Source organism: Prorops nasuta, unplaced genomic scaffold (genome assembly GCF_024137725.1).
Source record: "Prorops nasuta isolate Cenicafe-Biocafe unplaced genomic scaffold, Cenicafe_Pnas_1.2 PNAS00014, whole genome shotgun sequence".
Taxonomy (NCBI): domain Eukaryota; kingdom Metazoa; phylum Arthropoda; class Insecta; order Hymenoptera; family Bethylidae; genus Prorops; species Prorops nasuta.
Genome location: NW_027116811.1, coordinates 1,612,646 through 1,631,364, shown reverse-complemented (window position 1 = coordinate 1,631,364; position 18,719 = coordinate 1,612,646). Strand labels below are relative to the sequence as shown.

Genomic DNA, 18,719 nt, shown 5'->3' with positions numbered 1-18,719 from the left:
AACTTTCACTGACAACTCGTTACGTTCCCCGCCATGGTTTCGAATCATTCACAGTCATTCCGCGACTTCGGTACACTGCGGTAATGCCGGTACGCTTACTTGGGCTATTCAGTGCAGTTTCGCTGAATTTCAAATTACGCTCTTTAAAAATGGTGAAGCATTTAATAAGATTAATATAACGTGAAATATATCGATACTATATTCTTATCGCGAGGCAGATAAGTTTTAGGGGGATCATGGATTTGGATCTGTGATTTAATTATCATCGATATAAGAAAAGGAGGAAGTTTTTGTATACATAGTCGTGAATGTGAGATTCAATCAAGTGCGTTAGAGGTGAATTGTTCGTAGACGCGTGTCTCATTATAAATTGCAGTTAAGAAAAATATAAACCACGGAATATCTTATATTCCATTATAAACTATAGTGGAAGTTACGTGGAAGGAGCTATAGTAACCGCAGTAGCTGCATAGTGGCCCAGGAAAGTGGAGGACTTTGTCGAGAGTGAGAGTTTTCCCGCAGAGGCTCTCAACTCGCAGATACTGAAATTACACGCTTTATATCGATCGAGAAGGAATGTAACTTTACCTCGCAGAGCGAATTACTTTTATACGCGTACGTATATCACATATGGTTATTTTACTCGAGCTAATAAATACTTAAAAATTCTGCTTTTATTTAATAGAAGCTTAAATCGTAAAGGTGTAGGATTAAAAGAAGCAAAAAATCTGACAGTCTCCTTCAGTTTTTCAGATATCAACGATTCGTCGTAGTCGAGGATCAAGATGGTCGTAGATACCAGCACCGTGAGGCTAGTCATTTTACTAGGAATGTTTTTGGTGTTCGCCGGTGATTACAGTACAATGGTATCGTCGATATTCAATCAAAATAGCCAACAGAATCTTACCGACTCGGTAAAAGAAGCGTACGATTCTTCTGTTCCGCATAAGCCAGTAGAGCCGAAAGAAAGAGAAGAGGAAACTGGTGAGATGATGAATTTATTGGCAAAAAAGTCATTTTAACATTTTTTAAAAAAATAAAAAACACTATTCACTACTAGCGGATGTAGATTCAGACGTCAGACGTTGTTTCCACGATTTAAGTCAATCGCTATTCAATGTAAATCTATGTAAATAGTTCTTTATGAGAGACAGGCCATGCCGGTTTATGCGATTCTTCGTGAAAAAATTGCAGGCCTGGTGCAGTAATATTTTGAATACTAATTAGCAAAGCTTTAAAATTAAAATTCCTCCCGTCGGTTTAAATAAGACTTGGAAATACGAAGAGTCAGAAACGGACAATGCTTTTCCCACACTGGAGATTTTTCAGTAGACGATGACCTTAGGAGAGAAGCCTTATCGGCAAACACGATTGTTTTTATCAAACTCGATGGAGATTGATAAAAAATTCATTTTTTCCTTCCACGACTGTGCGATTCTTGATGCATATCAACGATCCCGGGAGAGATAGACTGTAATTCAGTTGTTAAATGTCTCGGGACGACCTTGAAACTTGACTGACACTGAGACTAAATGCGCTTTGCTAATACTGACATAAGGCCGAGGCAGCTGACACGCAAGTATTAAAAAAGATAAATACAGTCCAACTATATGGGAGATTATACCGCGCGCGCGTACCGTTTCCATCGAGCAGATCTTTTAATCATCATAAATACATATTGATATACATAGCGAACCTTTTGCAGCAGCGTCGCGTCGAGCTAAAATGATGACGACGATCAAGACTGCCTGCTTGCCGAAACTCATTTGCGAATTAACCTCCTCCGTTCACCAGGATCAACTCAGTGAAATGGAAATACAATTGTTAAATTTGATCAGGTAAATCAACAAGTTGGATATATATCTTTTAAAGTTCAAGGGGTAGATTTGCTTCGCTTTACTCTTATTGGAAGAAACTTTCAATATTTGATACGAGCATCGTATCTAAATTATAACGCCATGCACTTTCATTGCGAGCTACTTGCACTTGCTTACTTTCACGACTTTCGATCGCCATTAGCAATGTGCCGTGGATAAACACGTTATTTCTACATACTAGCCAACCTCTGTCGAGCTCTATAATATGAATAATTCTTTTTTACCTGGCAAATTTCTATCGCGGAGTCACCGCGTTGGACGCTGCACTTTTGTATATTATATATATACATATATAAAAGAACAGGGTAGATTCTATATCATTAAAGGAGAATAGAGACGAATTTAAAAAAGAAAAAAATAGAAAATATTGATCCACAGAGCCGTGAGTGAGTGTGCATGGAAGAGCAGCTCGTTTCGCGCGTTTTCTATATGAAAAGATATAGGATTTGAAGAGGGATCAGTCTAAGGTGGAAAAGGGGAAAGTTCGTGATGGTGCGCATCGAGTGCATGACGCTTGCAAACAATCGCGAATGTTTGCAAAACGGATTGAGCCCAGCGCAGCGGAGATATTGCATTTTCCCGTGTGCGGGAAGAGTTGAAAATTGAACGATGCACGAGCTGCTGCCGCGTGACGATGCGATGGCTGGACAATGCATTTTCCAGTGCTCATATTCGGCGTCCAATGTGAAACAGTAACGAGCGCGGGCGCGATTATATAGTTTCGAAAAACAGCATTGCCGGAAGCTTCCCTTTGCCCATGTGCGATATATGTGTATCTGTCGTGGTCCAAAGCCAGTTTCCAGCCTGGCCCGAAAATTCAACGTCCCAACCGAGCTCGTCTGTAAATATGCGTGCACACACCTATATACACCAATCTCATCGTTCGTCCGCGTATTTTGCAATTTTCGTTTATGACTCCGACCAGAGTACCCCGAAGCTCGACCACAAAGCTGCGTCTGTACGTTGCAATATTATTCGACTAATTCAAGAAATTATGTCGCGAATTTCACGTAATTCTCTGTTTGATATTATAAACAAGCTAATTTGCCTGGCAAAATATCAGAATGTACAGCGGAACGCCAAGCACACAATGCCTTGTCCAAACTCTGCTTTCTATCGCCAGCGCATTTATTATATATATATATATATATATATATATATATTAAACTTTCCAAGTGGACTAATAAGAGGAAATCAAATATCAACTTATCGTTCTCGTTTTATTTCTAACAGAGACAATGACTGGAGGGGTTTTAGTTGAATTTTCTAGCTCTCCGGTGGCATTTTACTAGCGAATTATTGGAAGAAAGACTATGCCGGGTCTGGAAATTGAAAGAGCGCGCGTGAAAGTTGGTAAACGTTACATAAGCGTACGAAAACAGAACAGAAAAGCCGAGTGTGTCTGCGTTACCTCCGTGGTATGGCACCATAACGATCTCGCGTGTACTTTCCTTTTCAGAGATTATCCAATCTTCGGACTTTCTCCTTCGGCAACAGCGTACTATGATGAAATGTTTTGCATCGGGCTCGCCGAGAACCTTCCAGAATACAAGTTTTATACACATTGTGGTCGAGAGAATGGAGAAAAAATTCCTTAATTCGATCTCGCCATCTTTTGGACATTGATGTAAAGCAGTAATGGTTTTTTATAAGCTCGTGAAATCTTGACCGTAAGCAGAGGAGGAGGAGGAGGAGGAGGGATGGTTCATGGTGAGAGAGTGGGGGTAGGGTAGGAAAATCGAGAGTAGCCAAGGGGAGAATGTCCTTTGAACGGTCCTTATACGCTGGAGCTTAATGTCCTGGAAGGAGCCGAGCTTTATATTTACTTTTATGCGAGCGTAAACGCGCTTCTGACGAAACGAGGCCCGATTTTTATTGGCATGGATCGCATCGGGTTAAACCGATCAAGATGGAGAGGCTAAAAAGCCGTTTTGCGTTTATTCGTTATATTCTCTCCATCCCCCCTCCCATACTTTTCGGGATGTGGCATCGTAAAGCAGCGGCTGACTTTCTTTTAGCAGCACTGGGAAGAGCCCAAGACGTTTCCTTCGAGGTTCATGCGTGACGAAACTACTGCACTGCTGACAGAACGATCTTCTTTAAAATTCACGTGCTCCTTTATCTTCGTTAAATGTTTTCAGCCAATCGTTTCGGTTTTACGCTGGAAATTCTTCCCCCTCTCCTCGAAAGACTCTTTCCCTAGCGTGCACTTTGCATCGTAATTAGGATTCATGCTCGTATATACATATACGTATATATATATATATATATATATATACTCCAACACGATCGAGTAACGAAATATCGAAAGGAAAAAATAGAACGAGTCTGACCTACAATGGTTGAAGTTTCAGTTTAAGAGCCTATGGAAGATACTAGTGTTCGTTTGTATGCTTGGTGAAGTACAGTGGATATCGAAAGTAAAAGGCAAGTTGCCTTGTGCTTATTCTTGCATCAGGTTTAAACGAGTTGATCATGGTCAATTGCTGCAACTTGCTTTACCGGCTAGGAGAGGTTAATAAGAACTTATGGGCAGCGGTGAACTGTGCTCAACGCAGCACTATATAATTATCGTTAAAAAAAGGTTTAATACGAGAGTAGTGAGAATCAGAGTGGTTTGATCTGAATTTTATATTAAAAGAAGCATATTTATATTGATATTTTTCCTTGCAGAGATACCAGCTTGAACATAATGGCCGAGGTACCATCTAGATACCACTTTGCAGCACATATGGGTCAATTGATCTCTGGCGTGGAAGGTCAGGGTTGCCATAACTTCTATCCAACCTGCCCTTTGCCTGGAACGAGCGTCTTGCACATGATGAAGAAAGTTAGGCTTCGTTAAACCTAAGACAATTATTACCGTAATGGTGATAACGACTGTACAATCTGTGATAACACAGGCCCCTCGCTCTTCTCCCCGAAGAAGCATGAAATCATTTTGTTACTGGAGATTAAGAAATGACACGCGTCGTTGAAAAAGCCTGAATTATAAACTTTGATAATGATTTAGTGCTATTGTATAATATATTTGTTTTGCGCGAGACCATGTATAACGATAATGAAGTAATGTTGCGTGGAATGTTTTTCACGATTTACGTAAATCCTACGGATTTCATCTGAATTAGTCAGTAAAATTATTCTCCTTTCAGAGAGAAAGAGAGAGTATGCGTATACATGTACAGTTTGACTTGATTGAATTTTTTTTACCAATAGTTTTGTATTAAAATAGTTTAAACTTAGACGAGAGTACCTCGATTCGTCAAGAATATTGTGCCGCAAAAGCATACTGCGTGTGAATTTCGTATATTTATAGTGTTATTTTTTTATTATTATATAATTACTATATAAGCTATGAATATTAAAATTATTGAAAGACTCTCAGACGCAATGTTTTGCCTATTGAACATCTCTCCAGCGGTGCCTCTTTCGGATCGTTTTACACAAAGTCCCTTATCTTCGGAAGAATATTGTTTTATGCGAATATCATCCCTTTTTTTTAAATCCAATATCCTACATTTTTCCGATAATCGAATATCCAATAACCGGCTCGAGATGGCTTCCTTAAGCTTGCCTCGAGGACCTACAAGTTTGACATACTATATAATAAATAGGCCCTTCGATACCGGCTCTCGAAAAATTCTTTCACAATCAAAACGAAGCTCGTATTTCACAGCGCTCTATCCCCGAGCTAAAAGTTGGAAACACGCTCCAATATGGTAGAGCGTAAACATAACAGTTACACTTATACGTTTCTCAATGTATATTTCGATAGAATGGCTAGAAAAGAATATACAATATACACAAGTTTATTCCCATTTCTTGCCTATTTTTGCAAGAGAGCACCGGAGAATCGAGGAATAAAAAAGAATTCTATTACCGGGACCAAGCTGTGCGTCGCCATGCAACTGGCTTAAAGATAGCGGTATTGTTAGCGTTCGAAGGTCCCCGTTATTTCTGGAACTTGGGGTGAAGCGGATAGAAAAGCAATCGCGTCCCGGTGTCTTTATCGAGGTAAGTTCAATGCCAACTCCCGAGTGGACGTTTTGCAAGGAGAATACCGGTTGATCGTAAATGCAGTTCGACGTTCAGCAGAAGCAGGAAATCGTGCCAAGGGAGTTCCCCTTTTAAACGCTAAGGAAAATGCTATGCTACCACGCGCAGACCGAGCAAAAATTATCGCAGAAACATCGCAAGTTGCAAACGCATTTTCGAACACTGCCAACTATCCTTCCTGTCGGCTCGTCGATTGCTTCTGGAACTTTGACACGGTTGTAGTAACAACCACCACACAGGGTCGTTTCATTAATAGTCCACTTTGCTGTTGCTCCTCCTCTTGGTCACGAGGAATGTGTGTGCGATCAGTGCCAAACGTTATCGCACGCTCAATGGCGTTGCTTTTATGTATCAACGGTGGAAACTAGAAAATATTCTGTTTAATTGAACAATTGAAGGAGAAACTAGTTTACAGGTTCATTAATCTTGTAAAAGTGTTAAACATCCAAGGGGAAGGATGATACCGATCTGATTAGGTAATATATGGAAGCTGAAGAGCACGATCTCATGGTGACCTTGGCAGAGAAGGCCAAGTACTAATAGCGATCACGAGCAGGAGGATGCGGCAATGTCCCGGTAGATAGTCGAGATATGTCGTAATCTTAAAGTCTGTAGTGGTGTATATTCCAACTAGCAAGAAGGGTAGGGGTAGGAGCGGCTACTTTCTCCAGGCCTGAACCAGCGACAACTGCCGCGTGGAGCATTCAGCAATAAGTTTTTACGAAAGAAACAGCTAAGCCGTTGGGTTTGGTCGTCGACCGATGCCTTTGGATAAACCACCTGTCACGTAGCCAACATTTTAACGGTAAGCCTTTCCAAAATCTAATTCTTCTGCACTTGCTACAATTTTTAATCAATTCTTCATCTTATAGTTGCTTTCGCGTTGCGTCTATTAAAAAAATTTTCTTTCGTCTTACGAAATCTGTACTTTCAGACAATTTACAAAATGAAAGTACAAAAATCGATTATTCTACTCGGATGCTATATCCTAGTGTTGTCACTAGTGTCAGCAGCTCCTAACCCTCAGGAGCCTTCTTTCGAGCTTCCGGTTCAACTGGTTGGCTTCCCCGTTATTATTGCTGCCGTTAGAATAAGCAACTTTGTTAAGAAACTAGCGTATTCCTTGAATCCACGTAAGTTTTATTTTTCATTATACATTTATTTTTGTTTTTAATTTTTAGCGTAATCTCGAGGTTTCTATACAAACGCCGATCAAGTATCTTTATAAATGTGTCTTGTGTATCGTAACGCTCTTGTTTTTCTATATTCCGTGCTTACGATTCTTCCACGGAAATATTGTTACGAGTTACTTTCCGTTTCAGTGCCGAAGGAGAAAAGAAAAACTTTCGGTGATTAGCTGCACCGTGCTCGCCGTTAGTACGCGGAACACAGAAATAGAATTGGCGAATAGCGAGAGCGAAAGTGTTCCACTTGCCGAGGCCTTTAACTCTTCCATTGCTATGTAACACTTGTCTAACTGTTCGGAATTTTAAACGTCGCCAGTAAAGATTCCGACTTTTATCTGAAACGATCAGTTAATGGCTTTCGTGTAAACTTAGAAAGTGCACCCGTTCGATACAAATACCTCGATAATAAATTCATCAATTTCCAAAATTAGTGGATTATTTGTATAAATCAGTTAAATAGGATAAAAATGAAGTAATCGTATATACGCGTAATTATTTGCAGAAACTTATGTGAGTCGTGCAAAACGATCGTCATCATTGGTCATCGATGAAGAAATGTTGGACGTGAGACGAGTGGAAAAGAAATTGGTGGAGGAGCTCGGTAGTAACGTCTGCATATTCGAGAGAGTCTGCTCAAAATATGCTACGCAAAGCCGGCAAAGGAAGAGCAAGGATCTTACTTTGGATTGGGACGATATTGTGAGGTAAACGTGATAATTGAAATTATTGTTGAAACAATGATTGTAACTACTCCAATTACTAATCAATTGTACCACATTAGCTTTTCGCTTACAATTTGCATATATATTCAAGCCTTTCCGACTAACATACTCGTTTTTGCACAATACCACTTTTTATCCCAGCTCTTCTTGACCTACAAATCCATGCCACACAGATCATACCGGACCGCAATAACTTTGCACCATCTTTGATACTACTTATTCGCTATAAAACATTTATGCGAAATTACATTTCTTACTTGAACGATCAATATAACGACTAATGCTTATAACGTATTGAACGATTTGATTGATACTTATTGGTAATGCATGGCATCACTCCAATACAGTGCATCTCAGTAGAAAGCAGGTTATCCAACGTTTATTCTCCCAAGTTCATGGGTAGAAATAAGTATAGATAGATTTATAGTATCATTTCACAAACGAACTATTTCAAACATGGAGTATTTCAAATATTAGCATGGCACTGATCCAAGATTTAATTTAGTTGTTCTCGTGTATTTTTCAGGCAATACGTCTCTTCTCCCCAACCGATGAAACAAAATTACTTGCTAAGCGTCTTCTTGGGTAATATCATTGGTAGTCCAAGACTGTGTCATCAATTGGTCAAGCGAGGAAGGGGCTGTAGCTATAATTTATCAGATTAGCTTACTATATTTGGTAGAACAATCAGTTTAACTATTTTTGTGCACATTGTACATATATGCGTAAGGTGTAAAAAGTTTCATATGTTAAAATAAATTTTTTACGATTGATTTAGTATTTCAGCCTGGATCACTGTCGAACACTGTATATTCATTAATATTTTATCGTGAAAATATCAGGTCTCTTCTGCCAATTTCACTCGGTCCGAGTTGACGCTTCCGATAGATAAAAATCTATGCCTACTAATAAGAATGAATTTGATATTTCATTTACGGATTTTACGTATATGAGCATGTATGCAAAATAAGGTAAGAGGGAAAAGGAAGGCGAGGGAGAGAGAGTTCGCGGTGACGTCTCCTCTCTACCTACGTCTTAAGTAAGTAAGCGAACCTTTCGAAGAACAGTGTCGAAGAAAGTTTCAGTCTGTACGGACACAGAAATCGTGACACTGGTGCAAGCTAGTGAAGCAAGAAGCAGAGTTTATTCCAGTATAACCATAGCTTGATTTTAATATAATTCTTACTCATGGACAATGAATTAGAATGTTGAAAATGTGGATAAAATTAGAGACGGTATTTTCAATTATTATTTTGTTTTATTTGCCACTTTGCAACAGTATCCAGAGTGGCTACAAAAGATCGACCCACGAAAATGAATCTAGGACAAATAACTGTAATGTTATCAATTCTCTGCAACAATATGGAATAATGAGTGCACTGCGGTAAGAGTTAACATTAATTGTATATTGCATTGTATGAATATTGATCGAAGTCAATTCTCTTGTTTACTTATCTTCTATTCGACAGATGTGTGATGGGTGGATTTCGAGCTGCGAGTCCTTACCAAACTTCAAATTTTGGCCTTAATATGCTGTCGATAAGTGAAATTCAAAACTCAATTTCCCAAGCCCTCATTTCCGTAGCACAATACGATGAATTCAAATGTGTGCCTAGAATACTGTGCGAAATGACAAGCGGATCTGTACTTTCAGGAACTCACAGACAGATGCCGGATATTCTACAAAATTTAGGACAGAACACTCTATTCGGGTACGTGATAAATATTAATTGCAAATTGATTTATTATTAGTTTAAACATTTAACCAGTATGAATAATGAAAGATTGATAAATAATTTATGGTATTTTTAGTCTATTGGCTGGTTTCGGCTCACCGCAAATATCGCCAATAATTCATTTCTCTAAAGCGGCATTGCTAGGCTTTATTAATCGAGGCAATTCCGATATTTGTTATCGAGAATACCCAAAATGCCCGAGAAATCAGAATCAATTGATTTATTACTTAAACAATTATAATGGTGGCCTGTTTCGATTTTTTAACAAAGCTGGAATTTCTGCTAATCAACAGTATTACTCGCAGCATTATCAAAGAGGTACCAAACTTCTCTATTTATAAATTTACTTTTCAAGGTATGCTAATTGTGCGATCGATGATTGAATATTTTATAGCTATTAGTCCTGGCTACTTGAAGAATAGAAGGAAAAGTGCGTCGCGAGCAATCGTTTTCACCTCGGAGCCAGAAAATCGTACTGGAAGAGGCGAGTTGAAATTCGATAAGCCTCTTTACAACTTATCCCAGAATAATAAGAAATACATTTTTTTACGTCAACCTGAAGAAAGAGGCGACACGAGCAGGATCAGTTTTCCTATTCAGGATCAACCGGAAAAGGAAGTTCTCAAAGAATCAGGTTTTTTTCCAGGGGTAAGATTTATTTAAAAAACAGAAGCTAGTTTACACGAATAAGCTATATACTAATTTGACACACTTGCTCAGTGTACTTATAGAGAAGATATTGATTTTAGGAAGAAGAAAATGGGAATAAGCAGATCCGCTATCCTTCTTGAAAAGATTAGTCATCTAAAGCAGCGTAGGAGTATGTCCCAGACTTTCTCTTGCTCTCTACAAGTCGTCCAACTATAAATATGTATTATATCGAATGTGTTTAAAATAAATTATCATTAAATTATTGTATTTATAACAAAAAAATTATCTCGTACATTATAGCATATAATAATGCAATATACAGTATGAAGAACAGAATTAATACATTTTAAGCTGTTTAACTACTTCATAGAGGCTTAGTAATATAAAAACAGATAGAAGCAAATCTTTAAAAATATTTAAAAACACATTGATTTAAGCTGAAAAAGTAGATGAATTTAACTTTTTAAATCCAGGGTGGTTTTGCGCCTCTATTTAGATTTACCATAATCTACGAGGAAAAAGAGGATTTCGATTGCAAGAAAATGATTAGATTTCACCAAAGAAATTACATCCGAAGAGAATATAATCACACATCTATTAATGTATACGAATGCTATTGAGGTTTTGTATTTACATTATATACCGAAGAGAAAGGCGAAATGCGAGTGTGTATCAGAATGGATGATGTGTGTGGTACAGGAGAGATTATTGAGAATTTGGCGTATCGCACTGATAGGATAGATACACGGTAGCGAGAGAGCGGGGAGGAGAGGAGCTGTAAGACGGGAAGACGAGAGAGTAATCTTGCTCTCCATTAGCTTGGTATTATTTTCCGGAGTAGACATCAAAGAGGATTTCCCGCAGGCGCATTGTATCGCGGCGATAATTCCTCGTTATTAGAAGCGCCGGGCCATCGGCGGTTTCATGTCGGCTTACCACACCCCAAGTGCCGAAACAAATCCTTCTGAATTGGAACCCCATGCAAAGGAGCTTCCCGACAAAGGACTGCCAGGGCAAGCCAGTGAGATAGCGTCGAGCTAATCCCCGGAAAAAATTCGTCGCAGGTGAATCCTTCTCACCGGGTGGCCAGGTGACAGTGTCCTCCTGCTAGTGCCGCTACCGTGCAGAACCAGTAGCGAGCCAACCCCACCTCCCATTCTTATCCAATAACACGCCACAATCGGTCTTACACACCCTTGCGCGAACACCGCGCTACTCCTTATTCCAATACCTTAATTTACGAATGGCGAATAAATCTTTTGTCAGTCGAGTCTCGCCGATAATTGAATCTCGCAGCGAGGCAAAATTCTATATATATATATATATATATAATATGTAGGATGAGAAGGGATAAAAAATGCGTGGAGAGCGTGAAAGTATAGCGTGCAGGCTATTACGGAGAATTGTTTAAGCACGTGGAAAAGCATTCGGGTGCGCGTATATATACGTGTATGGGAGAGGAGCTTGGGAATTTTTAAGAGTGGAATGGATTTTTCAAGAAATCAGGAGCGACATTATGAATGCGAGTCGTAAAACGGTCGAACAGCTCGCAATGGTTGAATTTGAAGATAGGCATCCTCGTCAGCGAATATACCCCGAGCCAATCGCGAGGAGCGAATCTTTGTCGAGGAAAAGCTCGGGTCCAATTCTGTCGGACAATAGGAGGGAACGGACGGACAGAGGGAAGATGGCACTGCTTGAAAACTGACCCTACCATATATAGTGCACACCCTCGAGCTTGATCGACGGAATAATTTGGCGAGAATGAAAATTCATCTTCTCGGCTATAGCAGCGCTGCTGACCGAGCCTCGTACTTGATATATATTCTATATATATCTCGCATATATGATAAACCTCCTTTCACCAAGCGTATCGTTGTCGACAGACCTTTTTTCAATTTATATAATAATGGAACCGCGACGGTCAATAGAGGCCCGGTATATCGTGCGACCGGCGGATATTTTTTTGTCCAATCAACAATGCGGTAATCGTACAAGCGGATAATCGGTCGGATCGGATATAATCTAGCGATTTTATTCTCATTATTGGTAGCACGAGAGAGAGGGAAGGCGATGCGAAGCAATTGAGCGATCGATTTTTGACTGGTCGAGGAATAATGTATAAAGCGTTCGGTTACGCGGGAGCTCGGCTGATTGCAGCATTGACGACACGTGTCCCGGATCAATCGTCCAACGCGTGTCAGTATTTTCGTATCATCGCCCAAGGGGGCCTTTTTTCTTCTTCCAATCCTCCCACACCCTCCTCTCTCTCTCTCTCTCTCTCTCCGGTAAACTTGCTTACTGCGGTGGCCGCGACCAAAGCCGATGAATATCTCGCAGGGGAAAAGCAAACACACCTATATACATCAGCCACAGAGAGCTATATAGGATATAGCGCTTTTTAAAGCAACCAGACGGGGTTTAATGCAGTGGGATTATACGGCCGGTCGACGTCTAGGATTTTCCACGAGATTGCCGTTTACTTGACGCGCAAACAATTCCTATCTTATCACTCGTGAAAAGCTCTCGTCTTATGGATGGATTATTAAAAGCGATAATGGAAAGATTCACCTGAACAAATAAAAAATACAAGGAAATCAGTGGAGAAATTGAAATTAAATTTAGGATTTCAGGTATATATGCTATATATAACATAAGGAGGATCTACACAGTACAGTATATATTAGAGTCGTTATTGTTTTTCCAAGAATAAAGCGTGGCCGAGACTCGAAAGTCCAGACTCGGTTCGAGAGGGGGGGGGGGGTGGGGGGGGGGGGGGGGGGAGAGGAGGGCATTGGCCGCGAAAATTTGTCGAGACTGCTCGATTGGTTGCGTTCCGCTACACTGGGTAAATTACTTTTCGACGACGTTTCTTCGCTCTCTTTTGTATATTTTCTTATACCTACGGTCATCAGGAGATCTCGGCTCGGTTGCCGAAGAGTGCAACACGGTTGTGCACGGTGCCAATGAAAAAAGCTTGCACAGGGTGTACTACTGTGTCTGCGCGCGCGCTCGCTCGCGTTCTCTCGGAAGAATAACCCGCTTGCTACACACACACATACACAAATATATAGGCGTGCAAGGAAGAACTGCACCGTGGAAACATTAATTTCATTGGAGAAACGGTGCACGGCTGGTACCCAGGAGTACGCTAAGTGTGGTTGGAATATTCTATGAGCAGTGCTCGTTCAATTTCTCCAAGTAGTTCCAGCAAAACTCTTGAAGAGCTCTGTGCCTGGCAAAAGGATGGAATATTTTGCGTAATTACCCGGCGTACTCAATTGCGATTTAAATGCAAAGCATCTTCGAAACACGAGAAAGAGAGAAACTTTGCTATATTAAGTTCTCTGCCAATGAAGAAAACAGCAATACGGTATAATGGGGACTCTGCTGCTGTTAGACTATTGGAGCTACTCGGATAAAGTTTAGGCCTTAAGAGCAGAGGCTACTATACATTTGCGAGCTACCGTGTTGAGCTGCCCTGCGGGATTATCCTGCAGCGTGCGTATATATATATATATATAGGTAAATAAAACGATAGGACGAGTAGGCAGACCAGTCGGTCGAGTGTGACGCGATGCGAGGCAATGACAGCGTTGCGTTTTACGCGCGCTCTCTGCGTCAACCTGTGTGTATATATACATATATATGTATAGGCCCCGGGAAGGAGTCGACTCGATGTTTGTCCACTTCCGTAAATCCATGCACCGTGCGTATCGATAATGCGCGCGCGCGCGCGCGTGAATCACTCGTAAAAGTTAGGAGAGATGTGATTATACGGTGTCGGTGACGTATGTGGTACAAGGAGAGAGGCCCGTACTTTGTGCAGCGGGCTATTATTAAGCGGCCGATATGTGGGGTTGTTGCGGCTGGCCGCTGGGGTCGAAATTCAACTCCCGTGCATCATAATAGAGAGATAGAGAAGGAGTGAGCAGAGGGTTAAAGGGGGAGCAACCAACGCGTAGCGGGGGACGTCATTTAAAAGTGCTATAATTATACACCTCTCGATCAATCGTCGAGCGAAAATCAGTCGCCCTACGTCAGAATTATACTCGAGCTCTCTGTGGCTGCTCCCTTCAAAATTCGAATAATCTGCAATTTTAGAGAGATTCTCCTGGTCTAATTATTTTCCGATGCTGCGCATCTGTGTAAAGTCTGGACACTGGATACACTCTTTAAATTATATGCATGTGTTGGTAGAAAAATTGTCCGCTCTAAATCGTCCGCAGGAGAAATATTCGAAATTTAACGCAGGCGAGCTAATGATCCCATATTCGTCGATTTTAATCAGCTTCGGGGCTGTTCGAAGAGGGAGAGTTTTTTAAGGAGTGTAATTAATATCACTTGACACAGTGGGCCAGTCGCGGGCAGCGCATAAATTCGGCCGCGAATAATTTCCAACATAACTCAACCCTTTGCGCGATAAATCACGCGCCGACGCGACCAGTTACTCTATGCGTGGCCGCACAGACTATGCTAATGGTGCCCGTGTAAATCCTTCTTGATTCGCATTTGGTAAGTGACGTCCTTGCAAAGAAATAATAAATATCAAAATGTTGATGGTACGGGAAGCAGAAAAAGAATAAGGCAAGGATACGAAGCGTAGATAAGGAGTTACGAATGGGCGTGAATAATATATACTTGTGTAGTTCCTCACGGTTGATTAGAAGTCGCTTTTAAGTGAGTCTTTTTAGTGTGTACATGCGTGTACGTGTATATAGCATAGAGGAGTGTGCAGAGTAAGTTTCGTATCGCTAGACGGCCTGTCGCCAGTCCTCTCTATCGCGTTGTTCCCTTGTTTGCTATCGTTCCACCATCCAGCCAGCCCCAGTCAGCACGCTCGACGATAAAACATGATTCATTCCACCTCTCTCTCTCTCTCTCTCTCTTTCTCTCTAGAGAACTCTCGACCTGTCAGGTGAAACTCGCATCAGTTAATTTCTAAAACATTCCTCCACATCAGTCATTGGTTTCGGTGCTATCGACCAATCTACAACTTTTACCTTTTAAATATTCTTTCCCATTTGTTTTTACCTCGAAATCCCTAGAAAAGGATTTTAAGATAGCGTTTTTAGGAGAGTGCAGGCTTAAGCGTGTATATGTATATATATATATATATATACATATATTATGTACAAGTTGCGTTAGCTTGTAAAGTGTCTACTGATTACGAGAAGAAAAAAGAGCGTGACGCATATCTCTCGTGAAGGGTATTATCGGATTGGCTAGAGCCAATCGACCATTTCACTTAATGTCAATGAAACGAGCTCTTTTTATCTTCGGAGCGTTAATGAAGTATATACTGTATCCATTGATTACAGCAGATTGCAACCATTACCTACCTTCATACCTGCTGCCAACTTTTTGTCCAATAACAGTGGCATTCCTTTTCTTTATACATAAATGCGCATTGATTCTCTTTTTTGCACAACGCAGTTGAATAAATCGCGGATCAAAGTTCGTCATGATTGTACGTGCCCTTATCTTCTCAGTTAGTCACTCCGTCGCACGATACAGTTGCACCACAATTGCATTCATAGATTTTTAATTCACCTTTCGCATTATCTCAATGACCTACTTTTGTGTTTGGCACGATAACGAGAGAAGAAAAGAATATATATATATATATATATATATATATATACTTACGATAGATAATCGAACGATAAGGACCTATTATTATTATATAAATAATACAGAGATCTCGCGCAAGTCGAATTTCCTTTAAAGATTCGAGGTCAGTGGAAAAATTGCGCAAGCGTTTGCTTTCTCACGTTTATTTGTCACAGGACTGTAAACACGCACGCGAGGATAATAAATATAAGAATCGGTGAATTTTTCAATTATGATCCTTCGAAGCGAGCTCCTTATTTTCCAGTCGAGTCGCTGCTCGCAACAGCTCGCTTGATGGATCCGTGTCTAAAGATCAGCTCGGAGCCGCATCAGCGTTTAATATCCGCGCGCCTCGCTTATCCAGCCGCACAATAGCATTCATATTTTACGGGCTCGATCCCGACGATAAAGGGCTAACCGCGCGCTGCCTAACTTGACACGCGGCCTTTTGTGCGCGATGCTCCCATTGTTTCTTCCGTTGCTCCATCCGATCGTTCACGAGCACTGGAAATCGATTGAAAAATCATTCATAATAGCTGCCGCAGCTTCTCGTGCTCTCGCCCTCGCACTTTTTTTCTTCCTATATATATGTACTTTGTACCACCGTTCGAAGAACCTTCTCGCACGATCTTTGGTCATCCCTCAATTTTATCATTTATTTCATCTATTAGTATAATAAAAAACGACTCGCGATCAAAATTATTTTATTTAAATCAATTTGGCAATTACAAATTCGATGCCGTGGCTGTTTTATCACGAGGCCTTGTATACGGTTTAAAAAAAATAAAGACACGGAATATCGTTTAAGAAGCACGACGGAGGAACAAATAGAGCCGTTGGTAATAATAAGGCTTACAAAACGGTCATTCGCAATTGAATATGCATCGATCGCACGCAGAGAAACAATGAATGTAGTAGGAGCTCGAGGATTGAATGCCGAAGCGATGCGCGTATGAGCGGAGCGTAAAAAGGGCCACGCAAAGCTCCATGCCAATGATTTGGATTGGTAAATTTGCCTGTTTGGGTATATAGTGTATATACGGTACACGCATGGATATACATATACATATATATAGTATGGAGAGGAGGAAGATAAACGGTGAAGAGGATAGAAAAATCGGAGGGATTTGGGATTGCGGGCGATCCTCTGTGGGAGGCGGAGGGCGATGCGTGAGCGGAGAGCAGAGTAGTGCATGCAGGAGGAGAGTGCACGGTGTTGGCGGTGCGGATGTGCGGCGAGGTAGGGTTGTGGGGGAGGATCAAACTGGTTCGCGAATGTATGCAAATAGAAATGTAATCTGGTGTCAGCGGCGCGACCAATAATGTCAATCAAACGCACTGGTGGCCGAAAGCCAACAATGGGGAATTGGCGAGCGAGTATATGGCCCAGAGCGAATATGCAGTATGTAAATGTTGTCATATCAATGGGGATCTGCATATGGATGCAAGGCAGATACGCGGCTAGCTGGTGACACGCGCGCTTTGGCGACATATGCACTTGGTTTGACCTCCCTCGCTATATTCTATTCTACTCCGAGTGCTCCGCAGCAACCCTCCTCCTCGAGCGCGTTACCGACTAACGAACGAATCTCGCTGATGCTCGCACCATTTCGTTGCTCGATACGCGCATCCAGATGCGCGACAAGTGCGCCCGCTGCAAGTGCACTGCTGCCCAGCCCACATTGGCCGATCATGTCCTCGAATGAATTCGCGCCAGAGCCTACATATATATATATATATATATATGCGGTGTGCAATCCTGCATGGCTCGGATTTCAACATTTATTTTTCATTCGTTCTGTGCCTCTTCTGCACGCCCTTTATGCATCGATGCAACGCTCTTTTCATTGTATATATATATGTGTGTGTACGAATGGTAAAAAAATAAAACACAAAACACACTCGAGCGATATTGCGCGGTATAACCTTATATTGGCCATTATCGGGAATAATGAGGAAATTTGAAATATCGAGTTGACACGAGGATCGATATCTGTATTGCGTCTTTTGGAACACATGTACGTATATATAAATTCGAGTCTTTGTCCCTAAAAGTGTTTTCTCGAAAGGCGCTCGTGAGTCGAGTATAGAGTGCTGTGGAACGAGCACGTTCTAATCGGGAAACGTGCTGAACCATGAATCAACGTTGCCTTTAAGTTCTATTTTTTTTTCTGTGCTGCTCCCTTCATTCTTTTTCCCCCTCCCAGATTTTCGTAGGTTGCACTATATGGTAGTCGTGTATGTGTGTGTGTGTGTGTGTGTGAGAGAGAGAGAGAGAGAGAGAGACAGATACGAAGCCACACGAGGACCATGCATAATGCATCGTTCATACTGCCAAACAATTGGCCAGTGTATAGCCTAATCTGGAATCAGCTTGGTAGATACGTCTTGCGGTTCGCGTTAGTTTCGGTCCATCCTATGGATAGAATTGATATCTCGCTCGATTGGTTTGCGGTTGCATCCCTTAGTAATGAGCTTCGCAGGTGGTGCGTCTCAGGAAAGCCATTAGGGAGTGATTCTAAATAGCGTATCAAATCCACGTAACCCCATTTGATACCGGTGCTGGCTGTTGTGCACTGCTGCTGCTCCGCTAACTGCAACGCCAAGCATCTTCCTCGCCCAATACCTACCTCTCTCCACCTTGCTCTCATTATATTCTAATTACTGGCCATCATCGTCCATTCCGCCTTCGCTAATTCCTCCGACGTATACATGCACACAACACGAGGTCCTGCTAGCACATTGCGGAATAATCGATATTTTCGAAAGATCATCGACGAGGAGCTGGAGAGAGAGAGAGAGAGAGAGAGAGAGAGAGAGAGAGGGGGAGGGAGGGGGGAGGAGGGCGATTGAAAAATAAATTGCAGATATTGTCAT

At 41.3% G+C, this 18,719-nt stretch overlaps 3 protein-coding genes across 4 annotated transcripts; all 3 read left to right on the top strand.

The window, feature by feature from the left end:
- The first annotated feature begins 85 nt into the window (after positions 1 to 85).
- Positions 86 to 5,261, top strand: geko. Of its 2 annotated transcripts, none has more exons than XM_066735452.1 (4): positions 86 to 615; positions 746 to 984; positions 1,709 to 1,838; positions 4,551 to 5,261. In XM_066735452.1, exons 2-4 carry the CDS (start codon positions 786 to 788, stop codon positions 4,720 to 4,722), a joined length of 501 nt encoding a protein of 166 aa, XP_066591549.1. In that variant the 5' UTR covers positions 86 to 615; positions 746 to 785; the 3' UTR covers positions 4,723 to 5,261. The 2 variants fall into 2 exon arrangements, with proteins under 2 accessions (XP_066591549.1, XP_066591548.1); XM_066735451.1 differs by having other exon boundaries at positions 1,706 to 1,838.
- A 108-nt stretch (positions 5,262 to 5,369) lies between these two features.
- On the top strand, positions 5,370 to 8,622 carry LOC136778523 (uncharacterized). The gene is made up of 4 exons (XM_066735450.1): positions 5,370 to 6,738; positions 6,868 to 7,066; positions 7,623 to 7,824; positions 8,369 to 8,622. Exons 2-4 carry the CDS (start codon positions 6,880 to 6,882, stop codon positions 8,505 to 8,507), a joined length of 528 nt encoding a protein of 175 aa, XP_066591547.1. The 5' UTR covers positions 5,370 to 6,738; positions 6,868 to 6,879; the 3' UTR covers positions 8,508 to 8,622.
- A 425-nt stretch (positions 8,623 to 9,047) lies between these two features.
- Positions 9,048 to 10,503, top strand: LOC136778522 (uncharacterized). Its single transcript, XM_066735448.1, has 5 exons — positions 9,048 to 9,226; positions 9,312 to 9,554; positions 9,655 to 9,896; positions 9,973 to 10,226; positions 10,328 to 10,503. Exons 1-5 carry the CDS (start codon positions 9,048 to 9,050, stop codon positions 10,367 to 10,369), a joined length of 960 nt encoding a protein of 319 aa, XP_066591545.1. The 3' UTR covers positions 10,370 to 10,503.
- The last annotated feature ends 8,216 nt before the right edge of the window (positions 10,504 to 18,719 follow it).

Coding starts and splice junctions, on each gene's coding strand:
- geko (XM_066735451.1), top strand. CDS start 786: ATGGTCGTAGATACCAGCACCGTGAGGCTAGTCATTTTACTAGGAATG. Junction 985..1,705: donor AGAAAGAGAAGAGGAAACTG/GTGAGATGATGA, acceptor AACCTTTTGCAG/CAGCGTCGCGTCGAGCTAAA. Junction 1,839..4,550: donor CAATTGTTAAATTTGATCAG/GTAAATCAACAA, acceptor TTTTCCTTGCAG/AGATACCAGCTTGAACATAA.
- LOC136778523 (XM_066735450.1), top strand. CDS start 6,880: ATGAAAGTACAAAAATCGATTATTCTACTCGGATGCTATATCCTAGTG. Junction 7,067..7,622: donor AGCGTATTCCTTGAATCCAC/GTAAGTTTTATT, acceptor AATTATTTGCAG/AAACTTATGTGAGTCGTGCA. Junction 7,825..8,368: donor GATTGGGACGATATTGTGAG/GTAAACGTGATA, acceptor TGTATTTTTCAG/GCAATACGTCTCTTCTCCCC.
- LOC136778522 (XM_066735448.1), top strand. CDS start 9,048: ATGTTGAAAATGTGGATAAAATTAGAGACGGTATTTTCAATTATTATT. Junction 9,555..9,654: donor GGACAGAACACTCTATTCGG/GTACGTGATAAA, acceptor TGGTATTTTTAG/TCTATTGGCTGGTTTCGGCT. Junction 10,227..10,327: donor AATCAGGTTTTTTTCCAGGG/GTAAGATTTATT, acceptor TATTGATTTTAG/GAAGAAGAAAATGGGAATAA.